The 20,615-nt window shown below is 44.4% G+C and overlaps 1 protein-coding gene across 4 annotated transcripts in view; it reads right to left on the bottom strand.

The window, feature by feature from the left end:
• HGF (hepatocyte growth factor) overlaps positions 1-20,398 on the bottom strand; it is a 59,128-nt gene extending 38,730 nt beyond the window's left edge. For 3 of the 4 annotated variants that reach the window (XM_035128210.3, XM_035128211.3, XM_035128212.3), the window contains exons 1-4: positions 20,150-20,398; positions 5,362-5,524; positions 3,556-3,668; positions 2,815-2,929 (exon numbers count right to left, since the gene is read on the bottom strand). In XM_035128210.3, the coding sequence (XP_034984101.1) occupies positions 2,815-2,929; positions 3,556-3,668; positions 5,362-5,524; positions 20,150-20,216 (458 nt within the window). In that variant the 5' untranslated portion in view covers positions 20,217-20,398. The remainder of the gene's footprint in view (positions 1-2,814; positions 2,930-3,555; positions 3,669-5,361; positions 5,525-20,149) is intronic. The other variant, XM_035128213.3, reaches the window with a different exon arrangement.
• Positions 20,399-20,615: the final 217 nt, after the last annotated feature.

Here is a 20,615-nt window from a genome sequence, read left to right as displayed (position 1 = left end):
ATGTTAACTGCCTGCTGACTTTCCTGCATGAGTTAAAAATAATACTTGAAAATTATACAGTAAAACAGGAGAGAACAAAAATGTAGTCAGGCAAATAGCAGCAAAGAGCTAGAACAGCATCAGTTGGTTTTGCAGGTGCCAAATAATATCTTTCTCTGCAATTATTATTTAGACTCCTTAATTTTACCCCTGAGTCTACTACTTTACATATGCTTATCATCCAGGTCAGCTATGGTATTAATTCATATTATACAATTGAGGACATTTAACAGCAATTGTTGGCTGGAATAAGACAGTATGAACATATAACACCAGTTCTGGCTTGGCTTAACAGGTTACCAATTCATTTCCAGGCTCACTTCAAAGACCTGGTTTTGACCTATCATATGCAGCTCATAAGCCAGAAACATCTCTTTTTTTCCGGAGTAAACAGAAGAGGTGCCTTTCTCATGTAGTCCCTATTTTTCCTTATTTCCTCTTCCATGCTATCAATCTTTCATAACCTCTTTGCTAAGGACAGCTCCAGGGAAGCTTTTCTGATAGAGAATTACATTCCATGTGTGTGTTTAACAATGGCATGCCCTTGTGTATTACAGTATTATGGAAATTTCCTCCCCCACCTCTTTCATCAGAAAGTCCTAAGCCTGGGAAAGATAAGCATTAAATGCAAGCCAGCGACATTCAGTCCAGATTGCCCTAAATATGTTATCATACAGCCTTTCATATAGATCAGGCATCCCCAAACGTCGGCCCTCCAGATATTTTGGCCTACAACTCCCATGATCCCTAGCTAACAGGACCAGCGGTCAGGGATGATGGGAATTGTAGTCCAAAACATCTGGAGGGCCGACGTTTGGGGACGCCTGATATAGATTTAAAAATTTCTTGTTACAGCTTTGGAGGATGAGATCCAATCCTGTCTACTAGCTTTCCAAAGTTCTGCTGGGACACAAGGGCCAGTTCTTGCTTGCCAGTGCTACATGGGCACATGACTTGGAAGCATAAAAGAATGGCACAAGCAGGCAGTGACACCATGAAGCATCACAGTGCTGCCTGAAAAATGTGCTCCCAAACTTAAATGTGCTGACAGTGTCTACATATTGAGCGTTGTTTGCCTGCAACTGTGCACATACGGTACCAAAGGCATTCATGTAGAGGTCACAGGTAAGTGTGCACTAGGTCCCACCTTTATCTAACCACCACAAATAAGCAAAATGAGCAATTCTGGGGGAAGAACACTTCTAAAAAGTAGCTTGAAGTTGATTATATATATATTGCAGAAAATGGTAATGAAATCTACTTTATAACAAAATCTATTAGACAGAATTTTTCTGCCTTAAGAATCCTATATAAAAAATATTTTGCCCATACAATGAAATCCTAAATAGGGAAACATCTGCTAAACCATGAACCCAGGTTCAGACAACACACTCAGCCAAGCGTTGGCTTGTTCAGCACAGAGGTAAAATTTCAGAGGTAAAATTGTGTTCTTGCCATGAGTGGGTGTGGATTTCACCACTACTACCTAGAAGAGATGCAAGAAGAGACTTTTGCAAGGGAAGGGGGGGTGGCAGTCAAGGCGAGGTAACCAGTCATGGGGAAGCAAACTGGAGCTAATAAGGCCACTCCACTCCTTCCTCATCCTCAAAGCAGCCACAATCCCTTTTCCCAGGATATGTATTCTTCACAAAAAATGCCCAAGAACATCAATCTATGATCCTGATCTATTTTACATTATCTGTTTATATTTCAGTGAATGGTCTCAAAATACAATTATTCCAGATTTAGTACAATTCAACGTCTGTTTTCTCTCCTTACAATATGTTGGAATATCATACAATAGCACAAATCTAGCCATCCCAGTGTAATAAATTATAGATTAACCTCAACATTTGGAGAGAAAATTCAAGATTCTCACAGTTTTCATTTATCATTAATGAAAATTAAGCACTTCCTCTGCTTTGAGGTCCCCCATCCTGCCCTGTCCTCCATCCAGCACTTTTCAAGAACCACTTCAGCCTTTCTGATGTATTTTTGGAAATCATTCTAGTGTGCACCTTAAAAGTGAAATGATAATGCAACAAACTTGTGTTTCCCAATCTGTACACCCTACAGAGATCATCATCAGTCTTAGATCTGCAGGTGCATTTGCTGTCAACTGCCCAGTTGTTCATATGACAGTCATCTTTCAGCATCTCAAGGGCTGTCACACGGAAGATGGAGCAAGCTTGTTTTCTCCTTCTCCAGAGGGGAGGACTCAAACCAATGGGTTCAAGTTACAAGAAAGGAGATTCCGACTAAACATCAGGTAAAACTTTCTGATGGGAAGAGCTGTTTGACAGTGGAATAGTCTCCTTTGAAAGTTGGTGGGCTCTCCTTCCTTGGGTGTTTTTAAGCAGAGGTTGGATGCCCATCTGTCATGGATGCTTTAGTTGGGATTCCTGCACTGCAGGGGGTTGGAGTAGATCAGGCACATCCAACAGGTAGATCGTGATCTACTGGTAGATCACTGGACGTCTGTGGTAGATCACTGGCTCCCCTCAAAGAAGCTCAACAACTTTGACCTGAACCCCTAAAAATGGGCTTTCCTCCCTTAAAAAAGCTCAACAACCTGAACCCCCCAAAATGGGTAGATCACTGCTTGTTTTTAACTCAGTGAGTAGATCACAGTCTCTTGGGAGTTGGCCACCCCTGGAGTAGATAACCCTCAGGTTCCAATTCTACAATTTTATGATTCTATTATCAATGAAAGGAAATGAAATTGGCAGGAGAAAGTTATGTAAGACTGGGCTCTTGTAATCTCATCAATCTTACCTGTGTTCATGAGGTATTGTGGAATTCCACGCCTGACACCGAATGCCACTTTTTGTGACTGATATGGTTCCCTTGTAATTTGTTCCTTTACCAGTGATACAATTTCTAACATAGTCTGTGGGAGATGAATCATAAAACAAAACAGATAAATGGAAGACCTCACATTTTATCGGTGAATAAAAATGCATAGAAATTTAGCAAGTGTACTTTTATACTTACACATAATAAAGGTCAACCCATCTTGCTAGTGCATTTTTTAAAAATCTAAAATTTCATACAATAATTTGTTAAATGTTTTGGCCAGTATCCAAAGAACTGTGCTAATAATTATGCGCACCAAGGGGGGCTCTGAGCTTCTGATTCTCAAATAGCAGCTCCCCAGTGCCAAATTGCAAAGAGATGAGAATCAAAATAGTTCAGAGAATGCTCTTCAAAGTAAGCAACAACAAATCATTGGCCACTTGCAAGTCCCTGGCCTTGGCCTTATCTATATTTATTCACTCTTTGAAACCTTTGTTGGGCCATAAGAAAATGTTCTGTTTATTTTCATTAATTTAATCCTGCAGCTAAACAAGGAGTTTTACTTGACTTCTTTTTTCTGGAATTGTTCTTTTCGGTTCCCCATCTGACCCTTGGAAAGAACATGGTTCCCCATCCCTGTATTCGAACTTCTAGACTAACTTGCTCACTCAGGCAGGCTTTCTTGTCTATAATGTCATGGCTAAAGAATAAGAAACTTACCTTTCTTTTCATACAGGTCAAATGCATTGTCTTCCCTGCTCCTCACGCCATTTTCTAGGGCAGTAAAGGAAAACCAATGGCAGCGTTTGGAAGCTTTATCAAATGCAAAAGCCCTGTGCAGAAAATGGGATGAATAAAAATAGTAAAACTCTGTTAAGATGTCCAACTCTGTATGGGAAGGAAGAAGTCTCAACCTGGCTGAGGAGACTCTCAGACCCTTGACATATATAGAATGCAACATCTGGCCCAAACAAATGCTGAGGTTTCCCCCCTGAACTTCCATGAATCCACTCACCATTCCCCTATTTCAAAATGGGAATGAATCACTAGCGGGTTCATGGAGATCTTGCATTGGCACCAATAATGAAAGTCAGATACTATTTGCTACTCATTGTTAGAAGCCTAGAAAAGTACAAATGTTGTTGGTGATGATGTAGCTTCCAACGGCTTCCAACCAGTGGCTCTTGGGGGATAGGAGTGATGGCTGTTCTCACTGACATCACATGATGGCAGTCACTTTTCTCACCCCAAGAATATCTCATGGAATTTTGCTATGTTATTATGCAACCTTATTCCCTATTCTGTTCCCAGTAACAGTGCTAGGCACATCTGCCATTGGGCAATGTAAACCAGAAGAACAATTTGGACACATTCCAAAATGAAAACAACATATAGGATATCTGCTGCTATAGGCAGAAAAGCAATCAGCAGCCAGATAAATGGAGAATAAGCAAATAATAATAATAATAATAATAATAATAATAATAATAATAAATAATACCTGCCCCAACCACTCTTGGCAGATCCCAACATAATAATAATAATACATCCAGCATTAAGAGTAACAATCAGATCCTATATAAAAAGTCAAAGTAACTTTAAAATAAACAACATATCAAATAAAGCAATACTCAATAATCCATTAGGATCCAATACTAAATAGTAAAATTAAACTAGCAAAACCATTACATATATCGCAAAACTGTCTAAGGTCTACACACATATAAAATGCTGTGAAAATGCTTTTAAAAAAAAAGTTTTGAAAAATACATTGAATTTTGCATAGCCCAGTGTCACCATCTAGTGTTGCATTTGTACATTGCACTTTACAACACATTTAAAACATTTTATTTGCAGCTGTATAGCTGAGTCTAAGTTTGCAAAATACATTTACATGCACATGAAGCTGATCTGGGCAATTGCCTGAAAGCACTTCTCTCTTAGAAACTCTTGGCCCTGGGCAATTCCTTCAGTTTGTTCTTTTCCAAATGGCTGACTACCAGAAAATCTCAAAAAAAGAAGAGGGGGGAAAGACGCTTGACATTTACTTACTTTTAACACCTCATTATCTTCCAACTTCTGAAAATATGATCTCATTTTATAATATTTTATAGCCTTTTTCCTAGCAAGTTCAAAGCAGTAAAGTTGTCAAAGTGTCATTAAAAACTGATAAAACCAACAAAACAAGATGGCTAGAAATATCAACAAATTTATTAGGAGGCTATTCACCCCCTCACCCTTCGCCTGGTATCCCAGGACTGCCCTCAACAGAGATCAGTAGCAGGAAATGAGTTTATGGAATTCTTCCACAACCGCAGGGGGAACAACAATAATCTGAACAGGCCTGAAGTCATACAAACAGTGCACCTAATATAGTTCACATCAGCTCAGCCAGCCAGCTTCAAAAATGCTCTTCTAAAAAGCAAAGTTTCCTCTTGCCTATGGAAGCTTGTCAGTTAAATATCACAATGCTTGGACTAGACTAGTATTTTGGCAATACTAAAAGCAAATGAAAACACTGCTTACTTGCAAGAGAATGGAAGTCCTTTGTTCCTGTTGCATCTTTTGGCGCACTGTTCCGTAGTATTTAGCAGCTTGGTCTTCACTTTCAGTGCCTTGTCTATTCTCATTAATGTAGCATCAGCTGTCTTTCTGTAGTCATGAAGGCCATTTCTTTTCCCTTTGCCTTCTGCAGAAGAAACAAATAGATCCATACAGGCAGCATTAGAAAATGTTTACGGGGATGTGTACCCCTGCGTACCCCCCCCCCCCAAGAAAAAAGCACTGCATACAGGCATTAATCACATATGGACGAGGAACTGGAGAAAAATGAAGTAAGGGTAATGAAGAAACTTGGGATCCAGCAGCAATTGCAGATTTGGGTTATAAATTGGGGGGGGGATGTGGCAGTCAGAAAGGTGATGATGGAGTGGTGGTAGCTGAAAGAAAAGCAATGATGGACAAATTACTCTTTGACTACAGGTGTAGCTCAGGGAGTTTGGTGGGCCGAAGCGATGGTGCAAGACCTCACAGATGGCATAAACTGAATTCATGCTGAGCCAATTGCTTCTTCCCTCACTTTTGTGGGACCTTTCATCTCTCTTGAAAGTGATGGGGATATCCAGCAATTCTGGGGGCAGGGGGAGCCAGGCAAATTCCAAAGTGGTTGCAATCTTACTTTTATGATTCTATGAAATCAGAAGCTGGGATTGCTTCTGTAATTCCATGGATGTCCTGGAGAAACAGGGACCCTTGGCGGGTATGTACTAGTAGTCCAAGAAAAGAAGCTTGGAAGTTTCCCTGCCAGGGCTAAAAGAAGCCGGATAGGGGCGCAATTTTCATCAGAACTGCACTGGAAGAAGCAAAGGCTTATATATCCTCCTCCCTGTGCACTGCAGTCCCAGCACATTTGCAATTAAAGGCATTGGGGTTTTCTCAATGAAATCAATCAAAGAAAGACACAGCAGGAAGTTTAGTCTTGTCCTTTTCTGGGTTGAGCATTGCAGGCTTGCCTCCAGCTGATGTTGAGGGCAATGTGAATGCTGAAGGGGATGCATGAAAAGTTGCCAAGGGTACTTTGGCCTAATGTGGCCCTAGAAGTAGTGCTAATTTTCACTTGGGGGAATTCCAACTGCACACACCAAAATGGGAAAGGGCTCATGGGCATACCCAGGATCAAAGCTACCGGGGGGGGGCACACCAGCCACGCCCCCCAGCCACCCGATTGGCTAGCTGGCAATGATGTGGCCAGGATCCCCCCCAGGAGGCATGGTCAACATCCACACCACCCAGAGGAAAGGGGGCCGTTTGCAAGGCAGCACACAGAGCCACCCGTGCTTGCACTCCTGCCTTGCCCGCTCCTTTAATGGCAGCGGTGACTAAAACAATGCATGTATGCAAATGAGGTGCCGCAGAGCATTGTGGGGCAGCTCTTTCTGTGCTGTGCTCACTGTGACTTGAAGGAGTGTGGGCTGAAGTTAGCCCAGGTCCAGGTCCAGGTCGAGGTTTTTTTCAACGGAGGCAGCTTCGCTGCCGCTGCTACCGTTTCGCTTCAGCCAAGCAGGCTGAGGTGGAGCACAGCAGGTAGTGTCCCTGCCTGTCCTCTCCAGCTGCCCTGCTTCTAGGGGGGCAGCTGCCCCCTCCTGCCCCATGCTGGGTACGCCCATGAAAGGGCTGCTAAAGCAGTTACACATACACACCCAAACACACCGGAAACCTCAGCAGACAGGGTAGTAGACGGGATAAATTGTTGGGACTTGTGTGCATTTGGAAAAGCCAAACTCACATTCCCACTCAGCTGTGATGTGACGCTCACCGGGTGGCCAAATATTCTCTTTCCACCCCACCACCGCCTAACCAACACAGCAAGCATAAAATCTCACTCAAAGGTCCTCGAGGGTGGGCTAAAAGTGTAACAAATAAGCACAACAAATAAGTATTCAGCCATTTACAAGCAAAAAAGGGAAAAAAAACTGGAACACAAGCTGAAGCCTTTATTACTTTTACCCACTGGTTTGCATTATGATCTTCTGAGAATAAAGCTGATTTCACTTTAGCAAAGAAGCTACATAAAATGTAAATCTAAAAACAACTTAAAAATAGTTGAGTGCCAGAAATCTGTCACATTACTGCACATGAAGTATACTTTTGTTTCTCCTTTTGCAATATCTCCTTCCTTCCTCTAAAATACTTTGCGCCAGTAATAAGCTAAAGAGGTGTCACAAGCAATCAAGATTACAACAGAGGTTTCCTAGAAGGACTTTTTTTAAACGCAACTGTAGACTTCTACATCTCGTGGCTCCACCACATTTTTCAGTCTCAGTGACAGCTTGGGTGGCTTTAAAAGAGGATTATACAAACTCCTGAAGGAGAAAGCTGTCAATGGTGGTTCTGCTCAGGTTCTGGTTTCAAGCTTCCCATTGGCATCTGGTTGGTCTCTGTGGGAACAGGACGTGGACTTGATGGGCCATTGGCCTGATCCAGCAGGCTCTTCATAGGTTTTTAAGTGTGATACGAACTTTCTCAGCACCATTCCTCTCCTTTATCCCCACCTTCAGGATATGCAGCAGATTCCGCAGACCTAGCTGGACTGACCTTAGGTCCCCCAGCTTCAGGCCTGCTGCCACCAGGCAATCCAACACCTACCTGAACGGGGACTGCCTGGTGGTAGTAGCCTAGTGGTAGCAGTGGAGAGCTTATATGCAGAATTCATCATGCGAAAGGCTGGACTGGATGAATCCCAAGCCGGAATTAAGATTGCCAGAAGAAATATCAGCAACCTCAGGTATGCAGATGACACAACCTTGATGGCAGAAAGTGAGGAGGAATTAAAGAACCTTTTAATGAGGGTGAAAGAGGAGAGCACAAAATATGGTCTGAAGCTCAACATCAAAAAAGCCAAGATCATGGCCACTGGTCCCATCACCTCCTGGCAAATAGAAGGGGAAGAAATGGAGGCAGTGAGAGATTTCACCTTCTTGGGCTCCTTGATCACTGCAGATGGTGACAGCAGTCGCGAAATTAAAAGACGCCTGCTTCTTGGGAGAAAAGCAATGACAAACCTAAACAGCATCTTAAAAAGCAGAGACATCACCTTGCCTACAAAGGTCCGTATAGTTAAAGCTATGGTTTTCCCAGTAGTGATGTATGGAAATGAGAGCTGGACCATAAAGAAGGCTGATCGCTGAAGAATTGATGCTTTTGAATTATGGTGCTGGAGGAGACTCTTGAGAGTCCCATGGACTGCAAGAAGATCAAACCTATGCATTCTGAAGGAAATCAGCCCTGAGTGCTCCCTGGAAGGACAGATCGTGAAGCTGAGGCTCCAATGCTTTGGCCACCTCATGAGAAGAGAAGAATCCTTGGAAAAGACTCTTATGTTGGGAAAGATTGAGGGCACTAGGAGAAGGGGACGACAGAGGATGAGATGGTTGGACAGTGTTCTCGAAGCTACGAACATGAGTTTGACCAAACTGCGGGAGGCAGTGGAAGGCAGGAGTGCCTGGCGTGCTCTGGTCCATGGGGTCACGAAGAGTCGGACACGACTAAACGACTAAACAACAACAAAGCAGTGGAGAGCAGCAGCAGCAGCACTGTATTCAGCGCTGGGTGGCTTGGAGCCACAATTTCCCTCAACGGTCCCCCAATGCACCAATGTATTTTTTTGAAATTTAAGTAGTGCTGCCAAGCCACCTGAGACATGAAAGCTTATGGCAGTTATTATAGCAGTGGCAGTGTTTCTGAAACTTGGGTCTCCAGCCGTTGTTGGACTACATCTCTTGCTAACAGGACCAGTGGTCAGAGATGATGGGAGTTGAGGTCCATCAACGGCTGGAGACCCAAGTTTCAGAAACACTGGAATAGAGCAGCAGTATGCCCTGTCAAGGCAATGGGGTCCCAGCAGCTGCTCAAGGATGCAACACACTAAACCTTGAACAGACTTTTGGCTGGCTGTTAAGAGCTGCATAGCTTGAGCCCTTGGTCCTTACAGAAATGAAAGTAGGTCTACTTCTGAAGCGCCCTTCACATATGAAGGAGATGCTTCCACATAGTGCAATCTCCCAAAACTGGGAGATCCATATAAATGACAATGATCTTGCAAGTGGTGCCAATCGTTTGGGCCTTTTTCACCTAATTAGCACAAAATGAGTGTCTGAGTCATGGCGAGAAAAGTAACACTGGAACAAGGGAAGGGTACCCTTTTGGCTCCATGGACCAGATCCTTATCAAGATCAACCTTGCAGGCCAAATTTGACATGTGGGGAGGGCCACCCATGTGGTGACATGTCATCTTATTCCTGGGATAGCTGACAGCTCAGGCAGCAAGGAATGAGATTCCTAATCTCAGGATTGTGGGTTCAAGACCCATGTTGGGCAAAAGATTCCTGCATTGCAGCAGGTTGGACTAGATGACCCTTGTGGTCCCTTCCAACTCTACAATTCTATTATTCTATCATCATTACAACGTCACATGATTGATAGGTGGGTTGTCCTACCAGTGAAACTAGCATTCTTTTCCAAGTACTGCTGCACATTATGCGGGGGGACGTGGGACTCTGAAATAAATAGTGTTATAAGTTTGGGGGTGGGGAGCAGGATGTATGCCAAGACTCATTCTAACTCCTGGATTCAGCAAGTGTTAAAAAAATAAGCCAGGCTAGCTTCCTTGTAAGGTGATGGGCTCTTAAGAGGGACAAAGAAGTGGATCTGTGCAAGATGGCAAGTGGGTGGGTCCCCTTCCCTAAAATGTTTCCTTTCTCTTGGAATTCAAGGCTGTGGCTATTGGGGAAGCAAGGCCTTCTTGAGGTGTTAATGCTGTGAAACCCTCCATCGTAGACTCCAGTTGTATATATGTGTAAATAAACCATGTATCATAAAGACACCATGGTCTATGCTATACATTACAAAGGAAACACAAACCCTGGGTAAACTGCTAGGAGATTGGGGTGCAACCATAGTGTATTAAAGTGAAGAAACATGAAATCTCCAAACTGAAAGGAACTTTAACAGAAGAGGCAATTGTATACAGCTTCCATTTTTTCCCTTGACCTATGTAAAATTGAAGACATGCCAAAGAAAAGATTACATCTTTCACATTAGTAGGTGGAATGTCAATAGATAAATATCTTTTCTACAAGAAAAGCTACTGACTATCCCTTAACCATCAGCTTAAAAAAATGCAATCTGTAGTTTTGTTTTGTTTTTAATTAAGAAAAGAATTTCACTTGGTATTGTGTAAGACTGCTTGTTAGCAGTTAGCATATGGATAATTTAAGGCAAATAAATACTAAAAATCGAGTAATTTGCAGTGAAACATGCACACACAACTGGGTCACAGCAAAGTTACAACATAGATTTACAAAGTACAGTCGAATACAACCCTAGGGCTAATAAAATTGAACTCCAGCTCAATTGATTTTTAAGAGGAAACTGCAGCAATGAATATGCTGGAAACAGCAATGGGTGAGGCAGAAGGCAACAGTTTGGTATTTTTAAACACTTTACCATTTTTACCAAGGAAATGAATGTTACCCTGTTATGATATATATTGCATTGTCTTTTTATCTTCTTTGCAACCCATTTTTTAGCATATTATCGAGGCTTCTGTTTCTGCAATTGTCACATAGACCCTAGGAAAAGACAAAGGATTTGCCTTTCATCTGCATCCTAGCTTCTGGTACGTGTTGCCTTCACAACCTACAACAAGACTACCAATGCAACAGGCAGTAACAAGGAGCCACACATGCTGTTTTATACTATAGTTAGGGCTGCCATACATCCAGATTTTCCTGGATATTACTGGGATTTCAAAGGCAAAATTGATGCCCAGGGGGAATTTCTGAAAGGTGGCGCTTTGTCCTGAATCATAGGGAAGTCAATCGAAAAATCACATTTTTTCGGGGTTTGTCTTAAAAACGCTGAGCAATTTTGGGGTCTTTCTATTGGGGTGTCCTGGTTTTTACATTTTGAAATATGGCAACCCTAACTATAGTTGGAAGGTACATGCCTAAAACAGGGATAGCCCCTTCCTTCCTTCCTTCTTCCAGGAACAGGTTATCTGCACATCAGGGTGGTGTGGGGCAGCCTGGCATAAGGTTTTGTTCTGCTGTTGTCCCTCTGATATGCATTTACAGTCTAGATAAACATCGGACGAACAGCAGGCACAAAGCTCCCAAACAACGAATAAGAAGCTTTTGTTTCGAAGTTCAGCTTCCCCTCCCACCAGTAATAACGTCACCAAAGTTTCCACTCCTTTTCAGTTCCCTTATGTGACATGGAAACAGTTCCCTTATGTGACATGTATAATTTCATAACTGGTGCCATTTTTGTTTTTATTCTGCTAATGAATACTGTATAAGTAGCCTGTGCACTTCATGAGATTTGAATTCAAGTGACCTCAGCCCAAGTCAAATTCCATATCTAACCCCTAGAATTGCTCTTGCGTTTTTCTTATCTTAGTCCTGTGGGGTGGGTTTTAATAGGTGAGAGAGGATAGTTTAATTAGAATTCATCTCTCCAGGCACCCATGTGCAGGGGCGTCTTGCCCATAGACGCAAGTGGCGCAGGGCGCCAGGGCACCAAGTTCTGGAGGGCGCCAGGGAAGAGGCAGAGGCTGGATGTGGTGCCTCCCGGCATCAGCTTGCTGCCCTTGCCCTCCGCCAAAGCAGCACCATGCCTAGAGCCTCTGCCTGCCGTGGCCACTGCGGCACAGGCACCAGGGAAGAGGCGGAGGCTGGGCACAGCACCTCCCGGCATCAGCTTGCCACCCTCACCTGCCTTGCTGAAGCAGCCCCTCTTCCCCACCAGAGGAGCCACCCTCCAGCTGCTGCCCGCCTCCTCCAGCCCTGCAAAGCTGCCGGCAGCACCATAAAAAGGTCAGCAACTCTGGGAAAAGGGTGTGTGTGTGCAATTGGAGGGCATGCCTGCCCTCTCGCTGGGCCAAGGAAGAAAATGGGAGGGAAGGAACGGGAAATACTTCTTTGATTCTTTCCACTCAAGAGAAAAGGGGAAGTTACATCACCACACAGAGCCCTCTCTTTACCAATTACATTTCTATGGTCTGAGTCTGCCTACCAGCAATACAGCTCTGTGGCCATTAGCCCCTCAACTTACTATCTAGTAAGAATATGCATGGTTATATTTGGCTGCTAAATCTCCCTCAAGTCCCATCCCTATTGCTTGGGAAGGAGAATCTAGAAGGGTAATAGTGTGACAGGGTATCACATCCAAGAAACCCTCAACTCAACAGTTGGCTCCAGTTCCCTGGGTATCCCAGCTGGAATCAGGGTGAGGGATGAAGCAAGACATACATCCAGTGAGTCTTAAATGTAACTCCACATTCTATGGCTCTCCACTTGCACTGGTTCAAATTACTACAGCAGCAGTTGTAGTACTCGTGTAGACAGGGCCGTCTTAAGCACCTCTGGCGCCTTGGCGCCGTGGTGCGACGGATCCCTCCGGATCCCTCCGGTGCCCCCCGCCACCCCGTTTTCCAGTGCGGCGGGCGGGCTCAGCGCACAGCGCGGCTGCTGAGGGCGCTGCTGCGCGACGGGCGGGCTTAGCGTGCAGCGCTGCTGCTGAGGGCACTGCTGCGAGGCGGAGCGGCCGGCGGGCGGGCACAGCTGCGAGGCGCCCCCCTTGGTGGGCTGGCGCCATGGCGCCCTGCGCCACCCAGCCTGGCCATAGGGCCGGCCCTGCGTGTAGAAATGCAAAGGAACAAGTTTAATACTTGAGAAACACAGAAGTCTCATTCTTCTGTGAAGTCCCTGCACTGCTTCATTAAGGCTAACGTCCCTCATTTCTAGCTCAGTACAGTAGTTTGGTCTGGGCAGGCTAGCTTCAGAAGACCAGGAGGATAATATGTGCACACATGGAAGAAATGAATGATGATGACAGGTTGGAAAAGCAACAATAGTTGAAAGCAGAAGTGAATAAATATTACTGCACGGTGAACAACCCACAGAAGGACTTCATTTAAAAATGTTAGCTCACCAGGACATTTTCCTGGGCTGAATTATACAGAAATAAATACCAAATTAAGAAATGAGGGCAGGGAGGAAAGAGGAAGCATCCCCTCCTGTGTCTGGAATAATGAATGGCCATACCCATGCGTAGGCAAACTAAGGCCCGGGGGCCGGATCCAGCCCAATCGTCTTCTAAATCTGGCCCGCAGACGATCCAGGAATCAGCGTGTTTTACATGAATAGAATGTGTCCTTTTATTTAAAATGCATCTCTGGGTTATTTATGGGGCTTGCCTGGTGTTTTTACATGAGTAGAATGTGTCCTTTTATTTAAAATGCATCTCTGGGTTATTTGTGGGGCATAGGAATTCGTTCATTTTTTTTCTTTTTCAAAATATAGTCCGCCCCCCCCCCCAAGGTCTGAGGGACAGTGGACCAGCCCCCTGCTGTAAAAGTATGCTGACCCCTAATAACTATTCCCCAGCTTTACATATGTGCATCTTTCTATATGATGTGCTCCTCAATTAATCAAGTGCACAGTGTGTGCAGGGCCGTCGTTTCCATTTGGCTTAGTGGCGCGGTGCGCCATGGCGCCTCCCCGTCAGAGGCGCTGGGCTGGGGCACCCAGCAGCCCCGTGCGCTGCTCATGTTCAAGGCGGCGAGCGAGGCGCTGCCACTGAAGCAGCCTAGCTCTGCCGCTGCCCCTCCTCCGTCGCACTTGCAGGGGGCAGTCGACTGTATCCTCCACCGTGCGCTGTTCCTGCCACGCCCCCTCGCAACAGCAGGCTTGCTAGCTGCCATTCCAACGGCGCCTAGTAAGCCGGGGGGGGGGCCCACCGGAGGGATTTCCCACCAAGGCGCTGGATACCCTTAAGACTGCCCTGAGTGTGTGATAGCGTAGGCAAAACAATTGCTCACCAAACACAACAGTCACTGACATGACATGCCACTGTGACAGGTGTGGAGAACCTTTGGGCCTACAACTCCCATCAGCCCCAAGAAGAATGACCATATTATGGGAGTTGTAGTACAGCAACATCCAAGGGACCAACAGTTCCCCATACCTTCTCTTTGAGAATGATCTGAGAAGTTGGAAGTCCTCGTTTCAATTATCACATCCAGCACAAACTCATTGGGTAGCTTAGGCCGGCAGTGTTGGACCATCGCACAAGGAAGCTGTCTCCGCATGCCAGATCCAGGACTCAAAGGCCCAGTCCAGGCACAGCTTCCTTCCCTGCAGCTCTGGCATCAGTGAGGGAGCCTGTCGTGGGGGCACCTAGTTGTGCCTCAAAAAAAAATGTACCTAGGGCCCCGTCCCCCCCCCCCACTACACCACTGCCTTTCTCTATCTTACCATTCAGTGTGTGCATTCCAGATGTTGTGGACTACAACTTCCATCAGCCTTGGCCAGCAGAATCAATGGTCAGGGATTTGGGGAGCTGTAGTCCACAAATAGGGACCCAGGTGGCGCGGGAAGGTAAACGGCGTTTCCATGTGCTGCTCTGGTTTGCCAGAAGCGGCTTTGTCATGCTGGCCACATGACCTGGAAGCTGTACGCCGGCTCCCTCGGCCAATAGTGCGAGATGAGCGCGCAACCCCAGAGTCGGTCACGACTGGACCTAATGGTCAGGGTTCCCTTTACCTTTACCTTTTAGCCCACAAATATCTGGAGGCCCCAAATTGGCCATCCCTGTGATTGAAGATCCACTGGATTCCTTTCCAGCACTGTGAATTTCTTATAATGGGTACAATATTTTATCAGATCATATTAATTAAAGATGCCATGTGGATTTGAAGCCAAGGTGTTCCAATATGCCTATTTGAAAAACTGCAAGCGGAATCAACGTGAGCACAATTCCCCACAAGCAGTTTCCCTCTTGAATTCTGCTTGTTCCCTACCCCAGCCAGTCCCCACTTCCCCAGGTCTGTACTGCCTGCTCATTGGAGTCTGATGAGCACCAACATTGCCCTCTGTATCCATGACTATAGACCAGACATCCCCAAACTTCGGCCCTCCAGATGTTTTGGACTACAATTCCCATCATCCCTAACCACTGGTCCTGTTAGCTAGGGATCATGGGAGTTGTAGGCCAAAACATCTGGAGGGCCGAAGTTTGGGGATGCCTGCTATAGACTGCAAAACTTGCTGTTCCAAAAAATGGCTAATTCTGGTCAAATAACAGCGTTCAAGGGCTTCTGACAACAAGTTTCTTCTTGCTCTGCACCAGCCATTTTTGTATATGCAATTTTCTTTTTTACCCTGAGATGCATCACTTTACAGTTGTTTACACTGAAATGCAATTGTCATTTGCTATCCCATGACTGCCAAGCTTAGTTAGGATTCCTTGATGGCATACTTTGGATTGGAATTGCTCTTGCAAAAGCCATGTTGGTTCTGCTTCAGCAAGGCTTGCTCTTCTATATATATATTTGATCATTAGGTATTCAACTATTCTATATATATTTGATCATTAGTATTCAACTACGTTTTGCTCACATTGAGCAAACCTCAACAACATTGAAGTGTTGTTGTTGTTGTTTAAAAAAACCCAAACAAACCTGCAGTAAAACTGTCATTTTCCTGCCTTTTAAAATCTGTCATCCAAATTTCACAGAATGTGTCTGCGCACTTTGTTCTCTGATATCTGTACCCCATTTTTTTTAAAAAAAATGTTTCATGAGAAACAGCCTTCACACATTCATCCATCAGCCCTCAGAAGCAGAGTTGCCTCACTCTATAACAGAGAATGTACATTTCCACTCTAGCTTTAGACCATGTTATAGAGTGAGATAAGCTTTCCCCGCTAAGAGGCTTTCCTTTCTTTGATTTCAGTGGATAATTTCCCAGTTTTTACGCAACATCCTAATCTCGAGCCCTTCAGCTCCACTTTCCTCATGCTGCTCACAAAAACAGCTTTAAATAGGAAAAGTGGAGGGGGAACTCTGATAAAGGGGATCAAATGCTCTGTGCTATAGGACTCTCTCTCTCTCTCTCTCTCTCTCTCTCTCTCTCTCTCTCTGTGTGTGTGTGTGTGTGTGTGTGTGTGTGTGTGTGTGTGTAACCAATAAGCAGCTATTGGCACTTTGCACCAAATGGATTCCATTATCCAAAAAGAACACAGTCTTCAGACTGGCAGAATATCATTTTAACTGCTGACAGCATACGGCATAATAATAATAATCTACAGATGAAAGAATAAATGACTGCAGGCTAATGACATGTATGCAGTTATGTAAACACAGAGCCAACAAGACACAGCAAAATCTCTACTATGGTTCTGAATATTTTGATTGACCAAAGTTCAGATTTTCTTGCATCTGTGATGTGTGGCAACATGAGTCACATGGAAAAGAAAATGCCATGAAATGTGACCAGGAGCAGGTATGTTTGCAGGAAACTCAGCTTCCTTGTTAGGTGGTTTATTTTATACACTCAAAGTCTGAGTATTCTGGAGAGGTTGGGGCAAAACCATCCACATCATACATATAAAGCACTATTAAAGGTAAAGGGACCCCTAACCATTAGGTCCAGTCGTGACCGACTCTGGAGTTGCGCGCTCATCTCGCATTATTGGCCGAGGGAGCCAGCGTATAGCTTTTAGGTCATGTGGCCAGCATGACAAAGCCGCTTCTGGCAAACCAGAGCAGCACATGGAAACGCCATTTACCTTCCCGCTGTAGCGGTTCCTATTTATCTACTTGCATTTTTGACGTGCTTTCGAACTGCTAGGTTGGCAGGAGCTGGGACCAAGCAACGGGAGCTCACCCCGTCACAGGGATTCGAACCGCCGACCTTCTGATCAGCAAGCCCTAGGCTCAGTGGTTTAACCACAGCGCCACCTGAGTCCCTCATAAAGCACTATTACACCACTTTAATAGCCAGGGGAAATCCTGGGAACTGCAGTTTGCTAAGGGTGCTGGGAACTGTAGCGTTGTGAGGTCAGCACAGTTTAAAAGTCTACAGTTCCCAGTTCTCCTGGTGCACATCAAATACAGAGATGTGCTCTTACAGAGAGAATGGGATGCAGCAAATTCATATTCCAACTCAAAGATGGCCTTGACTTAATAATTCTCTCTCAAACTAATCTAATGCACAGGGTTGAGCTAAGGGTGTAGCATTAATCCACTGTGAACTATTTCAAATGAATAAATTTGGCCAACAGATTCTATCACCAAGTGTTACCATGATTTAATATATCCAAAATATAAGGTTTAAAAGGGGGTAATGTATTTAATTAGTTGATCGCAAAAATATATTTAGGAGCAATTATAATCTACAGTTTACTGTCACTAAGATATACAGATTTTTTAAAAGCTCAGGGAAGTGTCACAAACTTTTATATGTGATTTTTCATAACTTATATTTGCATATATTGAAAGAGATTCAGATAATCTGGAGCAACTCTCAACTGAAAAAGTCAGCATGCATTTTTAATTGAAGTCCCCCTCCCCCCCATGCCCTCAAAGAATGTGATGCAATTCAAATAAGGTGTGATGTATAACAGAGGTCTTGTTCTTGGTTGAAACAAACAAAAACCTACTTTGCAAGTATAAACATTCATGTTTATATATTTAAAATTTGACAAATCCAAAACCAACCCACACATCCAACAGCAGAATAACCATGATGTCATAAGACTATTCGATTCCTAGACTTTTGCAGTGATCAACTAGATTAGCTTCTGGAGTTTCTATCTATTCCTTTGAGAGCTGATATTAAGAATGTTAATACAGTATAAACCCTGTAGCAAAAATTAAAGTAACACTTTCCATAACAAAAAAAATTAAGAAGAAAATAAAGAAAATAAACGGTAAGGGGGGATATTTGTGTTTAGAATACTGTATGGAGTCAATCTATTATTTCCCCCAGCATGTGAAATATTTACATTCTGAGAAAATAAGACTGAAATAAAATGGAATTTGTCCATCCAAGGATGCACTTTGGGGGTGGAAATGAAATAAAAACTTGTCTTCATCCTAAATCACATTAGCTGGGATCAAATGTTAAAAGTGATTGCAGGAGAGAGAAGGGGTAGGACAAGGAGGATGCTGAAAGTGCGGGGAGATCATGTTAGTGACACAGAAACTAAAGTTCACCTGGACTGTCATTAAAATAAATAAGTAAACAAACAAGCAAACAAACAAACAAACAAATAGAAAAAGCACTTAGTATCAGGCAAACTTCTGGACTATCAATTATACACAGCTGAATAAATAAGCTGCATTAATAAGATGTATAAATAAATTAGAGGAAACAAAATTTAAAAAAATTCTTCCAGCAGCACCTTAAAGACCAACTAAGTTTTTATTTTGGTATGAGCTTTCGTGTGCATGCACACTTCTTCAGATATTCTTCAGATAAATTAGAGGAAGTTAGCAAAGTGCCTCCATCATGCTGTTAAAGTTGTTTACAAAAAAAGGTACACGTGGTTCCAAACCGATAAGCAGGTATACCGGTATCTGTTTCCACACCATTTGCATGTCAACTTGTTTGTGATTTTGCTGCATAACCTGGTACCAGCAGCAGATCTCCCCACTGGCCTTTTGTCGGACCGCATGCCTTAGCTAACTTCAAAAAAGAGAAAGAGGGACAAAGAACCCAACATGCTTCCTTTCTAATAAAAAGTATCCCCCCAAACAACCGAGAAATACAAGCCCCATCCCTCTGGTGTTCCAGTACCATGGAAGACACTCAGAAAACAAAACACCAAGTCAGCAGTTTCCAATTGTTGATTGCTTATTCTTTGCTCTTCCTACTTTCCACAGCCTCGGGAACTTGATTGGCTCGCAGATGAAATGTTAATTAACTGGGTCCAGAAATAGACAGTTTACTGCTCTGGGCATATACATGGACATGGCCCTCATTTAGGTGTTCGTTCCAAGCCTTGGAAATAGGTCTCCTGAGGTGAGGATGCTCACTGTTGTCCTCATACTGCTTAACATGTAATCAATTACATTGCAATAAGGGACAGATGTTTCCTCTTGCCCCATCACAGCTGAGAGAGCCTAGAAACAAGCAGTGAAATAACTCCCCCCTTTCCCTTTAGATCTGCTAATCTGTCCAGTTCACATATGTAGGTCTTTGGGCTCCGAAAACTGTGCACATGGGGGTGTTGGTTTTTTTTTTGGGGGGGGGGAGTGTGTTTACACAGAACAAGGCAAATTCTGCAGCAACATCCAGAGAGTTATCTTCCTGCACAGATCCATGAAGTCTTTTTAGATCTATTTACAGGAACACACTTAGGTGGGGCAAAATACATTTCTGTTTTGATTTCTAACCCAGCCACTCTCCCGTGAGTTAGAGAGAATAACTGGGTTTGCTCTGAGGCGGATTTTTTATTCCGCTGCCACTTTCTCGCATGGATAAAAGGTAACCATATGCGATCCAGACACCTGAAGGCTTTGATGCCCTGCTCCAAGCATCCCGGGACACGGTTCTCTCTTCCCGATCAGGGGGTGTAGCTTTAAACCTGTCCCGGGAGGAGACTTCGCAAAACAAACTTAACCCTTCAGTTGCCGGGCGCTTTTCACACGTTCATTCGCCCTCCGGACACCCCTCGCCAGGAAAAAAAAAACACACAAAAAAAATCGAAATAGATCTCGTCTCGTCAGGCATTTGGATACACCATAAGCACAGAAAATTCTGAATATTCCCCCTCTTCCGTAAATGCATACTCGCGCGCGTTCACACGCACCCACGTGTGCGCGTTTCCAACACAAGCGTGCGGAACTTTCAATGCACACAACAAGCACATTTGTTTTAAAAAAACGAAAACAAAAAGGCAAGAAGTCCCGAGTGAAAAACGACCGACCAGTTCCTTTAGGGAAAAGGAAAACAGGAGCCGAACTAACCTGCCCAAGGGATGTTGATGATGGAGTGAAGGAAGAGTCCGAGTGGCAAAAGCTGGTTGGTCCACATGGCTGGTTTGGAGGCTTTGGTCGCCAGCGGAGGGGAAGAGGAGATGCCCAGCCGGTCAACAGAGGAGACAGCGAGCCGAGTTGCTGCTTCTTTTTATTGCGATGAGCCAAGTTTTGTTGTGTGATTAACTGGAAAGCTCTGGGTCCCAACTCCCTCTTACGGTAAGGAAGTGTTTAGACAACACTCCCCCCCTCTCTCTCCCCGCCTTTCATCCAAGCCAGTCCAGAGAGAGAGAGAGAAACGGGAAGGGCGCAGGGACCCCCGCAGAAACCGGCGGAAGATCAGCCACAGGCAAGCCGCGTCCCTCGCTGGGTGGAGGGAGAGGCGGACGCGGCGGCGGCGCCGACACGCGCCCAGGCGCGCAGGCAGCAGCAGCAGCCTCTGCCGCCTCAGCAGGGG

This window comes from Zootoca vivipara, chromosome 9 (genome assembly GCF_965207765.1).
Source record: "Zootoca vivipara chromosome 9, rZooViv2.hap1.1, whole genome shotgun sequence".
Taxonomy (NCBI): Eukaryota; Metazoa; Chordata; class Lepidosauria; order Squamata; family Lacertidae; genus Zootoca; species Zootoca vivipara.
This window is presented reverse-complemented; position numbering and strand designations above follow the sequence as displayed.